Below are 22,604 nucleotides of genomic sequence, written 5' to 3'. Positions count from 1 at the left end.
TCTTTGGAGTAACCACTTATTTTAGATTACTATACAGTAGCTTGCTTTTCAATACCACATAGTATCATCCTTCCAACACTTTAAAGACCTGTAATTTAGTTATTGTAAATTCCTTCCACCAATGCAGATCACAGCCTATCCAAAAACAGCCTTCAGTTGTTGCTGGTGCTGGGCTGGCATCCTGTAACCAACATAGTAATGGGCCTCTGACTCTGGCTAGGGTGAACCTTAAAAAACAGACATACAATCCATCACCGTGTTCATACAAGAAACCTCTCTAGATAGATAGAAATAGCTAGACCAAAATAGCCTTTAACAAGCCAGGGGTTGACATCACTAGAGAAGATCTACAAAAGTTTGAGTTACAAAGAAGTTGCTGATCTGCTTGGCTGGAGGAATGTCCAGTGTCTACTACAAGGAGGTATCAGCACAAATGTCATGTGTACTGGAACTTAGCTCAACTCATTGTTACTTCAGTTTTGTGTTCAAGCATAGTCTATAAGCCACACTTGTGAAACACATAAAGTTGCTGTGATATAGGAAGGGATGGTTAAAATGATACTACAATGGCTAAAAATGGGTAGACAGGATGAAAAGACAGTAAAATGAAATAAGGAGCTGTCTAACAAGAATAGTCTAGTTGAGAAATGAGAATGATTACTAAGGAGGATCACCTTAAGTTTGAAATGAGCCAAAAGTTTGGTGAATTTATAAATTATTAAACAAGTAGCTTTATTTTTAGCAGCTAGTTGATAATAGATTATTGAGGATACAGAGCCTTTACACTGCTGGAGACCAATGAATCCTTATCACTGGGTCCCTAAGTCTTCTTATTTGGTCTGTTGGCTATTCCACTAAGGAAATAATGTACAGAAGGGAAAAGACTAAACATCTTGTGTGGCAATTTCTCCTAGCACTGAGCCAAGCCAAATACTACTGGCCCCGCCACTCTAAGTTGGGAGGAATACACTTCAAATACTTTAAAGTCAGACAGGTAAATTTTGAAGCTAAGTTTTTGAAATACGAAAAGTCCAAAAACCCAATAACCTGGAAAATACCACTTAATGATTTTTCCCACCAGTTCTAAAATGTGCCCCTAACACTATTGTCTGTCCAGGGGTTAAGGAAGGAGATATGTGATTATTTTAGCCTCACTTTCCCTTCATTTATTTTAATTCTCTTCTTTTCCTTCTATAACATCTTTGCTTTCTTTTGGAGTATATAAAAATAAGAATTCTTATGAGTTTTAAAAAATTTCTTTAAATTAATACTTTAACTGATGATCGTATTATTTTTTCCCTGTAATTCCATGCTAAGTCTTCACTATATTGGGGAGGTTGACTCTGGGCTCTTGAAGCCATATCAACAAAACCTCAACTTCAACAGATCCTTTAAAGTTCATAATGAGCTAGTTCAGAGACTGAAGGCTGGCCATCAGATTCTGAATGTTTTTGCCCAAAGCTAGTGATGAGGACCTACTAAGATGTGGATGGTAGCAATCTGATTGGTAGAGTATCCAAACATGAAATCTTTGGAAGTATGGAAGTAAAGATAATACTGGGTGGATTTTGTGATTTGACATTTTTTTGCCCCATTTCTTCTAGAAATATATAAATATATGCATGTATGTGCATGTGTACATGTGTGTGCACGTGTGTGTGTGTAACACCAATAGCAATCAAATACATTTACAGCTATTTTTTTCTGAAGCCTTCTGAGAGCACTAAAGAACATTTCTATAGAGAAAATTCAGCATAGAATTGTTGATTGACAGTGCAATTAGAGGAGAAAAAAATCCCTTCATGTGAGAATTCAGTTATTTATTAATGATGCTTTTGTATGTTATTAAGAATTATAAATATTTAGCAATAAGATTTCAAGTCCATATGTTCCCAGATGTTGTTTTGTGGCTATCAGATTAGCAATTTTTCAAATCCTATACACAGTAATTAGAGTCTTTTGCAATTTCTTGTGGAAGCTGTACTTGATTTCAATTCTTTCATTTAAAACTCAGAAAGAACTGTGTCAGTGTCATTCACATTTTTAAAGCTTGACAAATAAATTAAGCATAATTAAAATGAAATATTTGTTGCATAAATTAAACTGCAATTAATATGTTTTCTGCCTCTGTTTGAGAGATAAGATTAAAATAGTGTTGTTAGTAGACTTCCCACTGTGAGAATAATTTCTCGATTTTTATACAGCACATTATCATATGCGCTCCCACAATAAATGAGTAAACTAACAAGTAGAAAAAAGTTGTTTGATGAAAGTGTCATATAGAAGGATATAAACTTGCTTTTATGATGGCAAGGCAATATCACTTTTTATTTTAAGATCTAATGACAAATTGATTCAAAGGGTAAGATTTGCACTTTTAAAGTCATTAAAGTAAGTAGAAAATTGCCCTTCATTTTAATCAGTCGTCTTTTTAAATTAGAGAGTTTATTGTTGTCAATGTTGTTTGGATATACAGGAGGTAATTAGGAAATGAGGAACACATATCAGGCACCCAGGCCTCCTCTCGAGTCAGTCAATAACTGACATTAGATCCCGTCATAGTAAATTAAAAATGCATAGTTTCAAGGAAAAAAAAGAAGAGAAATAGCAATAATTGTTGTTTATATATCTTCTTTAATAACAATAACTTCCAATTACTTAGTGTTTTACAGTTTGGAAGCACTTTATTTTAATCCTCACTACAACACAGTGAGCTAAGGTGTATAGACATTGCTTCCAACATAGGGAAAAAATGGTTCTAAATCTGGCTTCTATGAAGTCTGAGTTAGTTTGTAATTAGTATTATTTTTCAGCATGTAGGTGTCTAATTTTTGCCTTTCAATAAAATCACAACCTGAGTTCAAATGCCAAGCTGGCTACTTTTCTATTTCCATGACCTTGGGCAAGACATTAACTTCTAAGAGGTCATAGACTTCTTTATGAAACGAGGGGGTTGAACTCATTGGCATGCTGGAAAATGTTTAGCAATCTTCTCTCCAAAATTTTTTTTTAAAGTTCTTATAAAATACTTTTAGGTTTAATTTGCATTATTAAATGTGTTCTCCACCACTTAAAAAAAATCTAGACAATTAAAATAAATCAATCAGGTCCTAATTTGTAGCATTTACTGATTTCTGAAGTGTAAATGCTCACACTGAAAATTAAACAACCAGCTCTCATGGCTCGAGACGGCTCCTGCACACCCAGGATTGGAAGGCATGACCTCTGAGGTTCTTTCCAGCTCTAAATTTATGCCCCGTATCTAAACCTGTATGTCTCAGAAGTGATGTAGTCAATAGCCAGACATCTCTCATGTTCAAATCCATATGATAATATCATTATATGAGGAAGACCTGAAATTCAGAGAATTTAAAATGACTGGCCCCAGGAGATTAGAAGGTTAATAGGAGATGGAGCCAGAACTTGAGTCTACATCCTCTGAAGGTCCAGCACACATCCTGCAGTGTCATATTTCTTCTCACTCAAATTTTACTTTGGAATCCAAAATGGAAAAAAGAAAACCTTGAATCTTTTTAGGAAATAATCATTTCTGTGTCAACTACTATGTGTGTAGCACTATGCTAATAGCATTTTATAAATATCTTTTTCTGAACCTTGAGTGATTTATTATTTATTTATTTTTAATGTTCCCACCTAAATAATGAATTCCAAATTCTCTCCCTCCCATTCCCTCCACACCCAATGAGAGGACAAGGGATGTGATATCAATTATATGTATAAAATAATGTAAAACATTTCCATATTAGACATATTGCCAAAAAAGCAAGAAAAATAAAGTGAAAAGATTATACTTCAATTGGCACTCAGATTTCATCACTTCTTGCTGTAGAGGAAGACAGCCCCTTTTCCCCATGAGTCCTTTGGAATTGCCTTGGATCATTGTGTTGATCAGAGTAACCAAGTCTTTCACAATTGATCATCATTGCAACATTGGGGTCACTATGCACAATGATCTCCTGGTTCTTCTCACTTTCACTTTTCATCAGTTCATATACGTCTTATAATATTTTTTTTGAAACCACCCCTCTCATCATTTCTTATAACACAATAGTACTTCATCACAATTATATGTCACAACTTGTTCAGTCATTCCCTAGCTGATGAGCATCTCCTCAATTACCAATTCTTTGCCACCACAGAAAGAACTATTATAAACAATTTTGCACATAAAGGTCCTTTTCCTTTTTCTTTAATCTTTTTGGGGTACAGATTCAGTACTGGAATTGTTGGTCAAAGGGTATGCACAGTTCTATAGCCCTTTGAGCATAGTTCCAAATTGTTCTCCAGAGTGATTGGAGCAGTTCACAACTCCATCAACAATGCATTAGTGTAGCAATTTTCCCTCATCCCTTTTAGCATTTGTCATTTCTGATAGGTATTAGATGGTACCTCAGAATCGTTTTAATTTGCATTTTTCTAATTAATAGTGATTTTCTTTTTGGCTAGGCAATCAGGGTTAAGTGACTTGCCCAGGGTCACAGAGCTAGTAAGTGTCAGGTTTCTGAGGACAGATTTGAACTCAGGTCCTCCTGACTCTAAGGCCAGTGCTCTATCCACTGTGTTACCTAGCTGCTTCTCAATAGTGAGTTAGAGCATTTCTTTAATGTGATGGTAGATAGCTTTGATTTACTCTTCTGAAAACTGCCTGATCATATCCTTTGACCATTTATCAATTGTGAGATGGCTTTTATTTTTACACTCTCTATGTATTTGAGAAATGAGGTCTTTATCAGAGAAACTTGCTATAATTTCTATATTACTTCATTGTCAATGATACCTTTTAGCAGAATGTAGTTTCCCTGAGTATTTCTTTAATTTTGGTATTTTTGCTTTTTGCTTTGTCTGAGATCATGATTGCTATCTCTACCTTTTTTTTTTTTACTTTAACTGAAACATATTAGATTCTGCTCCAGCCTTTATTTTACCTCTGTTGAAGTCTTTCTGTTCCAAGCATGTCTATTATGGTCAACATATTGTTGGATTCTAGTTTTAAATCCATTTTACCATTTGCTTCCATTTTCTGAGTAAGCTCATTCCATAATATTCATAGTTATGATTACTAACAGTGTATTTTCCTGACTCCCATTTTCCTACAGTTTATTCTTTTCTGTCTCTTTTTATACTGTCCCTTCTGAAATGTTTATTTTATATCTGACCACCACTTCCTTTAATCTGCCCTCTCTTTTATCATCAACTCGTCCCTTCTCTTATCCCCTTCCTCTCCTATTTCTCTATTGGGTAGGGTAGATTTCTATACCCAATTGAGTGTATGTATGTATGTGTGTATGCATATGTACATATATACATACATCTACATATACGTGTGTGTATGTGTGTGTATATGTATGTATGTATGATTTCTTCCCTCTTTGAGCCAGTTGCAATGAAAGTGAGGTTCAAGCATTACCTGCCACTGCACCCACCATTTTCCCTTCCACTGTAAAAACTCTTCCTTGTGTGGCTTTTATGTGACAAAATTTTCCCTGTTCTGCTTCTCCTTTCCCCCTTCTCCCAGTATTTCCCACTTTCTCACAGATTCATTTATTTTTCTGGAGTCATCCAAGCATAATTGACTCACATTCATGCCCTCTGTCTATGTAGACCAGGGGTGGGGAATCTGTGGACTCAGGCCTCATGTGGCCCTCTAAGTCCTCAAATTCAGCCCTTTGATTGATTTGTTTTATGTAGTTTGGATTCAGCCAAAGGGCCACACTTGAGGATGTAGAGGGTCACGTGTGACCTTGAGGCCTCAGATTCCTCACCCTTGCTGTAGACTCTTTATAACTACCTCTATGATAACAAAGTTCGTAGGCGCTACATGTAATAACTTTGCATATGGAAAAGTAAACAGTTTAGCTTTATTGGGTCCCTTATGATTATTCTTTCATATTTTCTTTTTTATGCTTCCCTTGAATCTCATATTTGTATATCAAATTTTTTATTCTGCTCTGTTTTTTTCCATCAGAAATACTTGAGTGTCCTCTTGTTTTTTTTAAATGTCCATTTTTTTTCCCTCTGAAAGATTATGCTCACTATTGTTGAGTAGGTTTTTCTTGGTTGTAATCCTAGCTCCTTTGCCTTCTGCAATGTCATATCCCAAGCCCTCTGCTCCTTTAATGAAGGAGCCACTAAATCCTGGGTGATCCTGACTGTGGTTCCACAATATTTGAATTGTTTCTTTCTGGCTACTTGCAATATTTTCTCTTTTACCTGAGAGCTATAAATTTTGGCAATAAAATTCCTGGGAGTTTTCATTTTAGGATCTTTTTCAGGATGTGATACATAAATTCTTCTAATTTCTATTTTACCTTCTGGATCAAAGGTGCTGGGGGCAATGTTCCTGTAGAATTTCTTGTTTTTTTTTTTTTTTTTTTTTGTTGTTGTTGTTTTTAGGCAATTGGGGTTAAGTGACTTACCCAGGGTCACACAGCTAGTAAGTGTGAAGTGTCTGAGGCTGGATTTGAACTAACATGCTCCTGATTTCAGGGCCAGCGCTCTATCCACTGCGCCACCTAGCTGCCCCTAGAATTTCTTGAAATATGATATCTAGGCTCTTTTTTTTCCACCATGACTTTTAGATAGTCTGATTCTTAACCTATCTCTCCTTGATCTATTTTCTATGTCAATTGTTTTTCCAATGAGATATTTCACATTTTCTTTTATTATTTTTATTCTTCTGGTTTTGTTTTATTGTTTTTGATGTCCTTTAGAGTTACTAGCTTTCACTTGTCCAATTCTAATTTTTAAGAATTATTTTCTTTAGTAAGATCATATAACTCTTTTTTTTCCCATTTGGTCTATTCTGTTCTTTTAAGGAATTATTCTCTTCAGTGAATTTTTGTGCCTCTTTTTTCTACTAGGCTAATTTTGTTTTTTTAAGGTATTATTTTCTTTAGTATTTTTTGTGCATCTTTTATTACACTGTTAATTTTTTTATATAATTTTCTTAAATCACTCTCATTTCTTTTCCCAGTTTTTCCTCCACCACTCTCAATTCTTTCCTGAACTCTTCCAGGAATTCTTCTTGGGCTTGGGTCCAATTTGCATTTTTCTTTGAGGCTTTGATTATAGCTGTTTTTCTGTTATTTTTTATGGCTAAATTCTTTCTTTTTTTTGTTGTTGTTTGCTCATTTTTTTCAGCCTATTTCTTTACTTTGAACTTTATGTTAAAGTTGGTCTCTGCTCACTTGGGAGTAGGGAGGCTCTGTCTCAAGCTTCAGGCTTTTTTTGTGCTGCTTTTTTCAGAACTAGTTCTGAGGGCCTGCAAGTTTTTGGTGCTTCCAAGGGATTGTAATGCAAGGAGAGGTGTGGTCATTGCTCTCCTGGTCCATACTCTGGTCTTTACCCAAGAAAGGCCTGCAGCTTTGCAGTCTCTGCAGCCAAAAATGCTAGCACTCTGTGCTGCCTTGGACCAGAGACCATGCTCTCTTTTAACTGACCACAAATATGCCTCTCTTCCCTGGAACTGCAACCTAGAACTGCAAATGGACAAGAGTTGCCAATCAGTGCCAGCTGTATCCAATGCTAGCAATGAGTTCCTTGTTATTTCCTTCTGAGGTGATCTCCTTCTGATTACTTGACCCTTATTGTCTCTGTGTTGAAAATTCCCAAAGCTGCTGCTGCTGCTATTGGGGCCACTTATAAGGCCTATGGTGTCTGCCACTATTGTGTGTGGGCTGTGGACCAGCCCCTACCTCAGTGTCACAGACCTTTCCTGCCAATTACCTAAGTTTTCTTAAGCCAGAAAAATCACCTTGCCCTTTTTTTGGCTCTGCTGCTCCAGATTTTGATTTGAGGCATTCTTTTAAAGTTCTTTGGAGGGGTATATTGAGAGAGTTCAGCTAGGTTGCTGCCCCTAAACCATTATTTTGGCTCTGTCCCCTATGAATATATTTTTAGCTATTGATGGGCACCCAAAGCATTCTGTAATCACCAGCTGCTAAAAGAAAAAAAAAAACTTAAATATTTCTATGTGACTTTTTTGGTCTGGTTAATTACTCCTCGAAACCAGACACCATTAGCTTTACCAATGGAAGACATAGGTAGCCATTATTAAATAGTTCACTTTCTTCCTACAAATGTCACTCAGGAGAAGGCAGCTTAGGGGATCTAAATGTATGAGAGAGAATTAAAATTATGGGATAAGCCCTATTCACTAGCTGAAATATTGTAAGCTACAGGGACAGGATTGGTGTCAATGTATTTTGTATGAAATGTGCAATAGAAGCTTTAGAATTTGACAGCCCTTGTTGAAATAAGTAAAATTAATGGAGCCCCTTTCATATACAACAAGGCCCCGAAACCCCTTTCATGCTGCTTACAAAGAAAAGTCAATATCTTTTTTTTTATTACTTGATGCTGACCTACATTCTGGACTACAAGTGCCAGGTGCACTAATTGGTTTCAGTTGTTAGAAAAGTTTACCCCAAAGAAACATTGGAGCAAAGAAATCAATCTCTTTTAGGGGAGCTTAGTGGGTTTTGAGCACTTAAAATGACATTTGTGCTGTATTGACAGAAGTGGTTGTTGTAGTCATTTGGACTGATTTGTCCTGATTTGTCAGGAGCTCTTGTACTAACTGGGAAAGTTTTCAACCAGTACTTGTAAAATTACAAGGGGAGAAATTAGTTGGACTAATGTTTAACCTCTTCTGAATGACCTCAGAGGCTAGGGTTGTTAGAATATTATGGGAATTCCTTGAAAAAAATATTTACAAATGTTTATACTTGTGAAATATCACCATCTTGGGTGTGTAAATATTTCATCATAAAGCCCCATCTGAAATGAAAGTTAGCTTCATAAATGCTTTGGGAAATTCCCTATCATATTATCCCGTTGACTGCCTTTGTAGAGACTAAATACAATCATACTTCAAATTAACATATATTATTTTCAATTGCCTTTGGTTCCACCAGCTTGGTGCTTGAAATGTATGCATTGAATGGACGTTTTTATTTAACATCACTTAGTTATGGCAGGAAACTAATATATATTGGAACTACTTTATAATGCCAAGCATGGGCAAGGATGAAGGATGGGACTACATATGTCTCTTAGACTATCCAAGATTAGTATGTTATAGTGGAAATAACACTAAACTTGGTGTTAGGAGAACCCTTTGTTTGAATCCTGGTTCTGACCCTTGGCAAGTCAATTAACCACTTTGAGCCTCACTTTTACCTCATAGGGTTGGGGTGATGACTGAGCTTTCTGAACTTTCAAGTATTATAGAAAAGTCAGTTAATATATTTGGGGGCCATAGTATATCCAAATCCATAAATTCATGCATCAATTAACCAATAATAAAGAATTTCTAGTGGATTACAGCTAAAACAACCAACTAAAAAACCAGTCTCCTAATAAAAAACCAATTTAAAAGAAAAAAAAGTTTTAAGCAAACATTGTTGAAGTTGTATTCTCAGGCCCAATAGCCAAAGTATTTAGGCTGCTATATTCTATGTAATACAGTCAGACTAAACACATGTGACCCCAATCTTTCCCTATAGTTCTAACTTCACATAGAAATCCATATACAAAAATATATTCTATATGATGACATTATCAACCCATCATCCAAAGAGCATATTTCTTCTACTGCTTTTCCAGCACTGGGAATGGATTTGAAAAAAATCCCCTCTGTTGACTACTAGTTAACATTTGAAGGAAGATTAGATAGAAATAGGAGCGTATATGATCTTAAAAGAATGAAGTGAACTAGATAAGAATTATAACCAGGACTTATGTTCTAACTAATGAGCCAATAGGTTACATACCATTCTGCCTATAGTGCATTTTCAAATAGATAACATATATTTTCAGTGTTGGAAGGGACTTCAAAGGCCATCTGATCTTATTTATATCTTAAGAGGAATTCTTTCTATAATTTACCCAAGTTATCATTTAGTTTTTGCTTGAAGACATCTAATGAGAAAATCTACCACCTCCTGAGCTGTCTCATTTCAGTGCCTTGAACATAATAAACATTCAATAAATATTTGTCAATTTGAAATAAAGCAGCAGTTTTTTAAAATATGTATCTCCTCTGATTTTTCTTTATGCTTAGTTTCTCCATTGCTGTGGGCAACACCATCACGTGAGAATTTCAGAATCTGAGTTGACAAGAACATCAGAGGCTCCAACCATATCTGAGCTAGAAATCCCTCTATACTTTAACCAATAGATGGTCTTATCACTAACTTCCCAAACAAAATTCTTCAAATCAAAAACCTTCATACATTTTCCTTTGAGCTCAATATCCAATATGCTGATTTTTCCTTTAAGATATTTTTCAAAAACTCTCTTACCTTATAACTATTGTCAATCTCCTCTTCTCCAGAGAACTGTAGAAGTTGAATGATGGAAGTCATCTAATTTGACACATCCTATAACGGATGCTTCCATAACAAATCTGATAGATGATATATGAGTCAACAAAGATTAAAGACCTACTATATGCAGAACACTATGTTAGATGCTAAGAGAAATACAAAGTTTAGTTGGATACAGCAATTGCTTTCAATAGACTTACTGGCTAGTAGGGAAACATTTCTAATAATTCAATTTAGTTCAATCAAATAAACATTTATTAAATCCTAATATGTACAAGGTGTTAAGAGACTGTGTGGCATAGTCATAGAGAGCAGGCCTCAGAGTCAGGAAGACCACAATTGAATTCTACCTTTCGCATATACTTACTAGGTGACCCAAACAAATTTTGTCAGAAACAAAATGGGCTCTAACTTGAAGGAATTTACGCTCCATTGAAGATAAACTATATACACAGATAAATTAAATACAAGTTAATTTTAAATATGGAGGCAGCTAGGTGGCACACACAGTGGCTAGAGTGCCAGACTTGGATTCAGGAAGTCCTGAGTTGAAATCCAGCCTCAGACACTTACTATGTGACCCTGGGCAATTCACTTAACCCTGCTTACCGCAGTTTTCTCATGTCTAAAATTAGTTGGAGAAGGAAATGGCAAACTATTCCATTATCTTTGCCAAGAAAATCCCAAATGGAGTCATGGAGATCAGACACAACTGAAGTGATTAATAAGAACAACAAATTTTAGATGGGAGAGTTCACAAAAAAATGAAGAGAACGTGAAATTATTCATAGAGTCACCCTAGCTAAGCTTTGAAAAAAATAATTGTGGGAATGAGAGATAAATAACATGTATATATCAGGCAGGGGAGACAACTCTTGGAAATAGAGTGCTGAGTTTTTGGAAAATATTCTAATATTCTAGTTTGTCTGGAATGAAGAGTGAATGTAGAAGGTAGTAAGAAATTAAGCCAGAAAAGTATATTGAAGACTTAAATTAAAAAAAAGAAGTCAGGGGACCTTAAATTCCAAACTGAGGATTTTTTATCCAAATTTTTTTTTATCCAAATTTTTATCCAAATTTTTTATCCAAAATTTTTATTCTGGTCGCAAAGGGAGCCACTAAAGGTTTGGAGGAGGGCAGTGGAATCATACAGTGATACTTCTACCTGAGGAAGTCTTAAAGGACTGAAGCAGAAAAAGGTTTGAGGGAGGGAGATCAATTGGATTGTTCCAATGGTAAAATCCTGAAAAGAATCAGTCCTAAAAAACTGTGGTGGTGCTATGTATGGAGAGAAACAGAAAGAAGCAAGACATTTTGTGGAGATAGAATTGAAAAAGCTTAGCAGCTTAGTGGATATGGAGGGGCAGTTTGAGTGAGAGGGAAGAGCGTAAAATGATCAGCTATGTGGCTTTAGACTGAGATATTGAGGAGGATAGTGGTATTTTCAGTTATAGAACTTCCAGTCTTCTAAGTCTTTCATGTGAATTGCTAATGAGCTATTGCTTCCCTGTTCTATATTTGTTCAGTTGATGGAGATGATGAAGCAGCATTAGAATTGGATATCTGTGCTTCATGTCATTGTTTGTCCCCAGAAAATGGATCTTTCTGCTTGTTCTTGCCCAAAATATAACAAAAATTCCTCTTTATTTCCCTATGCATTTTTACAAGCCTCAGATCCTGAGCTTTACTGCCGTTGATCCTAAGCATTCTTGTGTCCAACATCTTCTGCCTCTGCCCTCTGCCATTGCCTAAGGCATTCTTGTCACATTTGGCTTGTGACATTTCTTGTCACAAGGCTCTTGTGCCTCGCCACCACTTCCCAAAATCCCTTCCTGAAGTCCAAGCACACAATAGATGTCTCTTCCTACTCTAGATTTTCCTAATAAGTCTTTAGTTGCTTGAAGTTACTGTGTATTAATGTGTATCTTCTCTGCATTTACTCACAGGCAGATTTGTCATTATCTCCCAATAAAATAGAAGCTCCTTGAAGGCAGGGACTGCTCCTTTTTTTTTTCTTCACATTTCTAGCACCTAACAGTTCATCCTTAGTAAATACTTATTTGTTGTGAAATCTCCAGCATATTTTGTTTTTACCATGTCAGAGATTCTTGATGACACTGTAAGAGTATAATATACTGCAGATGTTGTATTTAATTACATTTTGACTGATCATTATCTTCTCTGAGCATCACTTTGACTAATGTAATTTTTCTATGGCCTCTCACTTTACAAATCAAGTTCAAGATTCTCATTCTCTGCTTCAAAGCCCTTTTCTAGTTTGTCGGTTCCTCAGTCTGGTCTTTCTTTCCTCCAGATCAACTTCCTTAATGCCCCATATTTGATCATTCTTATACCATTATCTGATTTGGGGTCATAATTTTTTTTTGTATCATGGACCCCTTCAGCAGTCTGCTTAGGTCTATGGATTCTTTCTCAGAGTAATGTTTTTAAAGGCATAAAATAAAATACATAAGATTATTCTGTGATCCAATGACTCTGATCTCCTTGGCATTGCTTATACAAGATGCTACGTTTCCTTACTTTATGCATCTTTCCTGATTGCTCTCCCATGCCTGGAATTCTCTCCCTCATATCTATATCCTAGTTTTCCTGACTTTCTTCGGGGCCCAGATAAAATTTCAGCTTTAAGGGAAACCTTTCCCAATGATAGTACCTGCCTTCTAAGATTATGTCATATTTTTCCTGTCTCATTTACACATTGTTCTTCACAGGTTGTATCCACCACTTGACCATTAGCTCTTTAAGAGAAGGGACTGTGTTTTGTTTTACCTTTTTTTAATCCCCAGCACTTATTGAAATGCCAGGTACAGAGTAGATGCTTAATAAATGCATGTTGATTTGATTTGACAAAGGGAACCAATTATATTTAAATAATCATATATATATATATATAATATATGTGTGTGTCTATGTATAAATTTGTGAACCCCAGTAAAAAAGAACCCCTGAATTCTAAACACAACTTGAGCAGTCTTCTTCTTAATATCCTCCTATGTACCTAACACTGTGTCTTGATCATAAGAAATGTCTAATAAATACTTGTTAAATAAATAAAGGAATGCTTCCCATAACTATTTTCCACCCAGATCACAATACACTTAAACTCTCTTCAATCAAGCTTCTTAAATTCTAGCAAACACTATGGGAGTATTCTCTAACCAGAAGGGGAATATACTTCATATACATCCTGCATAAATACACGGCCTAAGTGTTTCCCTCTTGTGTACATGTTGGACTAGATGGCTGCCAATTTGTCTCTGTCTCTCTCCTCCTCTCCCTCTCTTTTCCCATTCCTATCCCTCCCTTATATGCGTTTGCCATTTTTTCCTTTAACAACTTAATATAACCGTGAAGAGGCAGCATTGCACAATGGACAGGGGCATGGAGTCAGAAGACCTGGGTTCTGGTTGTCCCTGGCAAGACATTTAACCTTTCAGTGCCTGAGGCAAATCTCTAAGATCATAAATAGCAGAGCAGGTGCCAGTCTATATTCAGAGGGAATTTTCTTACAAGACTTTTCCCAGAACAATGAAAAAAGCATCTGATTTTTTAAAATTCTGTATGAATTGTGTGTGTGGTTTACACCCTTAAATTCCAAACCCAATTGAACCAATACCTAAAGATTTGAATTTTTAGAGAGCTGTGTAAGATTTGGCTAGTGTTGTTTTTGTGTTTGTTCCTAAGGCTGTAGCTCTCAGAGAAGTAAAATCATGTCAACGTGTATTTGCCAAAACCACATATAAAGAAGGGCATATTAGATGCTCTAGTTTAGACTTGGACCCTTTGGAGCTTAATTCAATTCAATAAACACTTATTAAGCACTTGTACCAGCTACCGTACTAAAGGAATACAACTAAGAAAAAACAAAGCCCCTGCCCTCAAGGAGCTTAAAATCTAGTGGGGGAAAACAACACACAAAAGGAAGCTGGGAAGGGGGGTGGAGTAGAGACACCAGGGGGGACCTGGTGGGACATCTTGTTCCATAGAGTTGGAACCAAGGAGAGCTATAGTTGTATAAAGGAGTAATCTGGAAGTCCAATGTCTGCCCTATATAAAGGAAGGTTTGGGGATCAGTCTAGTACTCCACCCTCCAAGCTTCCAATCAGAGGGGAGAAGAGGCTGAGGGAGGTGGGAAGCTATCTGAGTGTTCAAAGCTGAGTTAACAACATGGTAATCAGATTAGAAGTGATCAGTTTATCCTGAGAGAAGCATCTTGTTCTCTGGAGTTGAAACCAAGCAGAGGTGCAGATGGAGGGGAGAGATGTGGAGCTGATGTTCTCTAAAATTGAATAGATGTGAAGAAAATGGTCACATTCTCTTTTCTCTGATTTTGAAAGTTTCATGAGAAAAGAAAGTTTAATGGAAAAGAGAAGGAAGAAAAGGTACCAAAAAAGTTAAAGGAAAGAAAAATTAAATCCAGAAAAAAAGGCCAAAAATAAAACGCTAAGAAGACTAGAGAAAATACATGTGTGTATGCATGTATGTGTGTGTGTGTGTGTATGTGTGTGTATTTTGGGTCTTTACAGTGTAGTTTTTTTTTTCTATGCTTTAAGTGCTGGAAGTTCCCAGATAGAACATTGTATTAATTTAAATATCAGTACAAAAATGCATTTTAAAGCCAAATGGGAATGATTTTGGATCAGCTACAATTTAGAATACATGCTGTATTATAGAGATCCTCTAATAATGTCAGTGAAGCAAGAGTTGACTGTCATCTAGTTTTTAACAAAAACAAATTACATTCACATGTTACATATAGACAGAAACCATCTTTTCATGTCCAAGTACGTAATCCAGTCTTCTAATGGCAAGGCAAAAGCATATTTCTTTGAGGACACAAACATTTTAATCAGAAGTTCAGTACACACAACCTGATGTAATAGGGGCTTAGGGGCACAAATACCAGGAGGCTTTCCTTAAAACTCATATTGAATAATAATTCAGACTTCTACAGCACCTGTGAAGATGTACAAAGCACTTTCCTCACAACAATTGGGGGAGGTGGGTAGTAAAGGTATTTTTCTCACTTTGTAGATAAAAACAAAACAAAACTAAGGCACACACGGGTAAAGGATCTCATTCAAGGTCACACAGCTAGTATTTGGGATGGGAACTATGGTTCAGTGAAAAAAAAAAAGCATTGGTTTTGGAGTAAGAGGACCTAGTTGTGATGGTACTTCTGGGATTGTCCACCTGTATGACCCTGGGCAAATCAACCTCCCTGGACTTTAGTTTCTACATTTGTAAATTGAGGGGATTAAACTTAAATGATTTTGACATCCCTTCTAGTTCTAAATTAGTTCCAAGTAGCACCTACCTCACAGGTTTGTTGTGAGGATCAAATGAGATAATATCTGGAAGGGACTTTGCAAACTTTAAGGTGCTACATAAATGTTAGAAATTGTTAGAGTTATTTGCAGTTATACTATCCTGTCTCCTTGATAAGGAAAGGTATACTTAAGGAAAGAATGGCTTCTATATTTATTTTTTTCCTGTCTCCTTCAGCACTTTAATAATGAGGATTACTTCAATATAGCAAGAGGCAACATTTTGTTGTTGCTGTTCATTTAGTCACGTCCAACTCTTCATGACCTCGTGGACCATAGCATGCCAGGCCCTTCTATCTTCTACTATCTCTTCAAGTCTGTCCATGTTCACATTCGTTGTTTCCATGACACTATCTATCCATCTCATCCTCCACTGTCCCTTTTTCATTTTGCCTTCAGTCTTTCCCAACATCAGGGTCTTTTTCCACTGAGTACCATCTTCTCATTATGTAGCCAAAGTATTTAAGCTTCACTTTCATATTTTACCTTCCAGTGAATAGTATGAATTAATTTCTTTAAGTATTGACTAATTTGATCTCCTTGCTGTCCAAGAGACTTTCAAAAGTCTTCTCCAGCACTACAACTCAAAGATGCAATATGGCATGATGGAAAAGTCATTGGATTTGGCATCAAGAAGTCCCGGGCTTGTGTCTTGGTACTGCTACTTATCAGCTATGTTATTTTTTTTTCAAATGTGTAATGTCTTTGAAGACAAGGACTATTTTAGTTTTTCTTTATATCTCCAGTGCTTCTCATGGTTAATTATACATAATAGGCACTTAATACACTTAATAAATACTCATTTGTTTGAGTGATTGATTGATTGATTGAAGATCTCAAAGTTCAAGAACTTTGTTCAAATCCCATAGTGTTTTGAATGTTTATATGTGTGTGTATATACGTGTGTATATATATATACACATACATATAAATATGTATATATGTGTATATATGTATATATGTATGTATGTATGTATACACACAAATTTTATATATGTATATATATCAGTCTGCAGGTGATTAATTTTTTTAGACTTAAAAGAAAACTTTTGATCTTTTAAACCTAAAATCTTTATTTTTAAAACCTAAAAATAAATATTTACATATACAATTGATCTATAAGATATGTTTTTATCTTATCCCATCCCTTCTCTGGGAAGTTTTCTCAAGATGTAGTCAAAGAAAACTACCCCTCCTCCCTTTTGACATCCTAGCCAGTTGTTTAAATGCTCAGTTGTGAGTAACTGGTAAAATAGCTTTGAATAGCTAGATAAACAGTCCATGCTCAGCTTAAAGTAATCTTACACTAAGGGGGTGAGGGGCACAGGAAATTTACACTTTGTCATTTGGACTTGGGTTTGAAAATGAACCTGGGCTTCATTCCAGCTCAAAAAACCGTTTACTTCAAAAGACTCCTAAATTGTCCCAAGGAGCTCATTTTGGCAGTGGATTATTTGTGTTTGGCTGGGCATCCTAATAGTAAAAGCTGCTCTGGCAAATGAGGGCTTCAGCAGTGTTTAGATTTACCATTTCTAGGTTTTTTTTCCCTCTCTCCTGATGAAGTTATTTTTCAGAAAAGCTAGTTGTTATTGTTGGTGGTTTGGTTTTTTTTTGGCCAGAGAGAGAGAGAGAGACAGAGAAAGAGAGAGAGAGAAAATTCTATTTACAAGCAAGACAATACAAACACAGGACAGATTGTTTCATTGCTGTTAGTGAACACACATCATCATATCACAATGACCTGCATTTCTATGAGAATCAAATTTTAAGCACATGGTGATCACTGCAAGCTTTCCTGAAACTAGAATAACCCTTGTGGCATATCCCCCTCTTCTCACATCAAATATCAATTGGATTGATTCACTGTGGGAGAGGACTATTTTCCCTGGGCAAGAAAATAGGAATTCAAACTGAAAAAAAATAGTATCAAGGACAGTAAAGGATTTCTGGACAGGTATGAGCTGTAGACTATAGCATTATCTGTAGACTACAGCATAAACATGAAACCAAACAATAGAGATAACATATGTATGGAAATAAGCGACACTACCACCCTTCTCTACCATCACATTTTTGGGATATTTTAACAGGAAAAAAGAGCATGCTGGCCTTCTTAACTTTGAGGACTAAAGGACTAAACATGAAAGTACCTTTGTATCCTTAAAAGGAAATAGAAGATCCATGGAAATGGGTATTTTAAAATGAAGATTCATTTTAAAACTGATTAAGTTGAATATTGTTATTATGTATATTAGAAGGTGAGAAGTAGCATCGTTTAATGGACAGGGGATCTCATTAACCACAGGAGAGCCTGGGTGTGAGTCCCAATGACCCCTGATGAAACATGAGATTATAGGACTGAACCTCCCACTACCCCGAAGCAGCAGTCTAAGTTAGATTAGAGTTGATGATCAGCATTAAGGGAGGGAATTTTCAAACAGGAAGTTTCCAATACAGAACAAATCATAGTTATGGTTCCAAATATTAGAGAGTTCAGTGCTACAACATAGTAAAGTACTCTGAGCACCTCCATGTTTTGTACCTTTTGGATTTCCTAGTTGATGCCAAAGTGATTTCCAACGTATTTCTGCAGTAAAAAAATTCAGCCATATCTAAGGCCTGCTCATAACTAAGATTATATAACAGAGGTGTAGGGACTGGATCTGTAATTTCATTGTCATGGGTAAGTCCCAGGAGAGGAATCTCTACCAACACAAGTCAGCACCTTCTCTGCAGTTTACAGCCGTAGAGAGTTGCTTAGGGCACTGAGGTTAAGTGACCTGCATAGGGAGTCCCAGAGCCAATACGTGTCAAAGGCAAGCCTTGAACCCAGACTTCCTGGCTTCAGAGCTGACTCTCCACTCTGTCACACAATGTATCAGTGCAATAGTTGAGAAAATATTCAAAGAAAATATTCCCAAAGGAAAATGTTTATGACATATTCTTAATCATAATACCAGTTGGATAAAAAAAAAAGTAAACTACATAAACAAAATTGGGAAAGAATTGGAAATGCTCAAGACTGGTCAACAATGTACTACTGTAGTCTAGAAACATTGAATATCATTGAGGATATAGCAACTAGGAAGCTTGACGTAATCTTTGGAATGTACTCAGGGCTGCTTAGACCCAGAAAGGTATGCAGCCAATGAAGGAGGGTTAGAAGATAGCCACAAAGATCATTTAAAATGGCTGGAAAATAATGTCCTTTGATACATGGTACTTTGTGGGTTCTCCCTCCCCACCCTCCACCCCAAACCCACTCCCTCTTCCATCATTCAACTGTTACGGCTTTCTCCTATAAGGTTACCTTGTATCTACTTTACATAAATTTTATATAGACCTATATATGTTCATGTCAACTTCCCCATTAGAATATAAGCTCCTTGAAGGCAGGGTCTTGTTAATTAGCTAATTGAAAAAGAAAAGTCACACACAAAACATTTATAGAGAAATATAGAAACATGTCCTCATCTTGAATGGAAGTGTATCCCATCTTGGATCATCATTCCTGCAAATATAGATATGATACTAATGGCCCTATTCTATATCCTAGTTCTTTGTCTTGCCTCCTCCAATAGACTGTAGGTCCCTTGAGGGGAGAAACACTGTTTTGTACATCTTTGTATCATCACAAAATTTAACATAGTGCCTTGTACATTGTAGATATTCTTAATTTTTTATTGAATTAATAAATGGATTATTTCCTTGCTTTCAGTCAATGACTTTCTGATCTTAAAATATTTAATTGCTATCCATTAGCAAGCAGGATTATAATTTTGAAATCAAAATTAATTTGGGTCTTTATGCCTTTTCATTGTAATCTAAACATATTTAGATAGCATAAATATGTCTACCTACTTTAAACCTTTTTTTTTCTCTTTTTTTTCCTCCTAGAACTTCCAGACAGTGTTTCCACCATGTGTTCTCTTTGACAAGTATGGAAAAGTATATTCAAGAGCTGGAGAGATAGTGTAAGGGTGTGTATTTCTACATGAAGAACTTTTCAAAATGTAATAAATTCACAAAGTCACAAATAAAGTTGATTGATCTACTATGCATTTTAAAAGCCATTTCATCATCACATTCTTATGTAAAAAAAAAAACCAAAAACAAAAACTTCTAGACTTCTTAGAATCTAACCTAGTGGAGGCATGCATTTTTTTTTCCAGACTATCTACTGACAGAATGTACTCACCTATAATTACATGGACCTCACAATACTTTAAATTAGGTGTAGAACTGGAACAAAGTTGAAGGCACTAATCCATCCTTCATCCTAAGGGAGGGAAGATATGAGGTAATATAGTTTATAAAATATAATGGAAAATAATGATGGTGGTTCACACAATAAAATCAGTCAAATTAAATTTTTGAGTGTTGAACACTGCACTAAGGACTTAGGAAGAATTCCAAAGAAATCAAAGCTATGTTTCTTTTTAGTGACTACAGTCTGGGTAGGGATACCAAAGATAACCCACATGCAACTACTTTTAAATACTTATAATACAAAATGTTAGTAGATAGAAAATTATGTAGTTAAGAAGAGCTACTGGATAGACAAATGATCATAGAATGAAATTGGCTTAATTAGAGAAAATTTCCTAACATGGTTTTGTTCCAGGTTTTAGAGATGATAGAGAAAGAGTGTAGGGAACATTGTGTATGGAGAGAATGGCACCTAACGATGTGGAGGCAGATAGAAAAAAGTAATTTGACTTGGAAGCCTCCTGTTGAATCCTTCAGAACCCCTGGATGTGTTAGCTTCATGAAGGATAAAACCTCCACTATGCTGAGGGAAGTTAGTTATTACCATTTCTTCTGGATACAGTCTACTCTTGGTAGCACAAAGACTCATAATGTGCTATTCATGGGAAAATTCATCCGCATTTATTCTTTTTAACCAATAGTATCTGATAGACCCAACAAATATTTCCTTTATTCATGTAATGTTGGATTTTGACCAAAATTCTTTGAGATTTGTAGCACAGGAAAGCTGATGCTGAAAATGTTGAGGAGAGCTGTTTCCTTGTGCTGATGCAGTGTGGTTATGTTAAAAAAAATACTTGTAACAGTTCTTTCTTACCTATATATAAACATACTCACTTTTAAGTTGCCTGTATGGACATATTTTGCTGTCGGTCTAGAAGGAAAATCATTAGCAAGTAGTCATTGCTGTATTACATTAATATAAAGACTAAATGGTAAATGTCTTTAGTGTGGAATAGATGATTTCATCTTTTTGGTTATTTAATGCCTTTTTTGAGGTACTCTATTACATGGGTATATCCAGTAGCTTATGGCAATAATTAAGTTATCCTGATGATAACGCCTAATATTTTTACAGTGGATTCCATCTGGCTTGATCTGGAATAATCTAAAAAGTAATAGGTGTACAAGGTATAACTATAAAGTAAGGAAAGCAATTTTTTGACAAATGTACCAGAACTTATACCTCCAAATGAATACCATCCCTATTCAAATTAACAAATGTTACCTTGGCAAGCTAAACACTCGTTTCAACAATGTTGCCATTGCTCAAAGCATTTTTGGAATGCCTCTTTGGGGATTGGCTTTGGAGTATGTGGCATGTCCTTTTGAATACCCTAATTGGTGACAAATCATCACCATCTCAGAGTCAATCTGATTTGGGGAAACAGCCAATAGTAATTCAAAGCCAATTTTCATGAATAATATGGGTGGCCAAGGTGGGTTATACCAATTTAAAAGGTGCAACAAGTAACAAGAGTGGATTGCTTATATAACTCTGAAGGCAGTGCCAAAAAAAGGGAATTCCAAAAGGGCTTTGAGAAATGGCAGCTTGGTTGAGATAAATTCACAGTTCTCCAAAGTGATTGCTTTCAAGAACAACATGAATCGACACCTAAATTCATCAGTTTTCGTGGTGATGGTTAAAAATTCAGTTTCATAATTTTATAGCCACACACATATGTGTATATGAACACACACACATAAATTATATATGCATATATATATCATATATATACATACTCTAATATTTAAATAGCATAACTATGTGCCAGGTACTGTACTAAATGCTTTATAATTATTATCTCATTTGATCCTCCCAACTACCCTACAAGGTAAGTGTTATTATTATCCCCATTTTACAGATGAGGAAACTGAAGCATATAGAGGTTAAGTAACTTGCCCAGGATCATACAGCTAGTAAGTGTCTGAGGTCAGATTTGACCTCAGGTCTTCCTGACTCAGGCCCAGCACTCTATCCACTGTGCCATTTAGCCATGTACATACATACATACGTACATACATACATACATACATACCTATGGTGTTTAGAATTGTTGGTTTATGTCAAATCATTGTGACACAATTGACAGAAAATATAAAGTTTTGGGGACAGGGTTAAAGTGGTGTCTGAAAAAGGAGTTGTTTTTTTTTTTAATACAATTGACCTCTAATTCCAACTTTAAAGAGTCTTCTCCTTACAAAGAAGTTGTTTTTCAAAAATTTGTAGTACGGTTGTTTGGAATTTGGAATTCATTCTCCCATAGATACCATTGGTTAAACATAAACATAAACACTGAAATTTGTTTAGTACAAGTTTTTTTTTTTAATGCTTAACATATATTTTTTTTCCTTTTATTTTCACAACAACCCCCTCAGGTATGTGCTGCAAATATGACTAACGTCCATTTTATAGGTAAGGAAACCAATTATATGATTGACTTGCCCATAAGGCAGTGTGTTATTGTGGAAAGATTACCAGACTTGGACCTGAATTCAAATACCACCTCTGACATTTACTAGAAGTGTGAACAAGGACAAATCACAATTTCTCTTAGTTTCACTTTCCTTATCTGTGGTGGATTGCTGTAAGGCTCAAATGAGATTTTATACACACATACATATACAGAAAGATAAA

At 35.7% G+C, this 22,604-nt stretch overlaps 1 protein-coding gene across 1 annotated transcript in view; it reads left to right on the top strand.

Moving 5' to 3' along the window:
• Positions 1 to 19,992, top strand: part of SPATA17 (spermatogenesis associated 17) — a 259,479-nt gene extending 239,487 nt beyond the window's left edge. Inside the window, exon 10 of the mRNA XM_027871578.1 lies at positions 19,595 to 19,992. Coding sequence (XP_027727379.1) covers positions 19,595 to 19,675 — 81 coding nt within the window. The 3' untranslated portion in view covers positions 19,676 to 19,992. The remainder of the gene's footprint in view (positions 1 to 19,594) is intronic.
• Positions 19,993 to 22,604: the final 2,612 nt, after the last annotated feature.

The sequence above is a fragment of the Vombatus ursinus genome, unplaced genomic scaffold (assembly GCF_900497805.2).
Source record: "Vombatus ursinus unplaced genomic scaffold, bare-nosed wombat genome assembly UNPS02014798.1, whole genome shotgun sequence".
Classification (NCBI taxonomy): Eukaryota; Metazoa; Chordata; class Mammalia; order Diprotodontia; family Vombatidae; genus Vombatus; species Vombatus ursinus.
The sequence above is the reverse complement of the archived record's forward strand: the minus strand, read 5'-3'. Positions and strand labels throughout refer to the sequence as shown.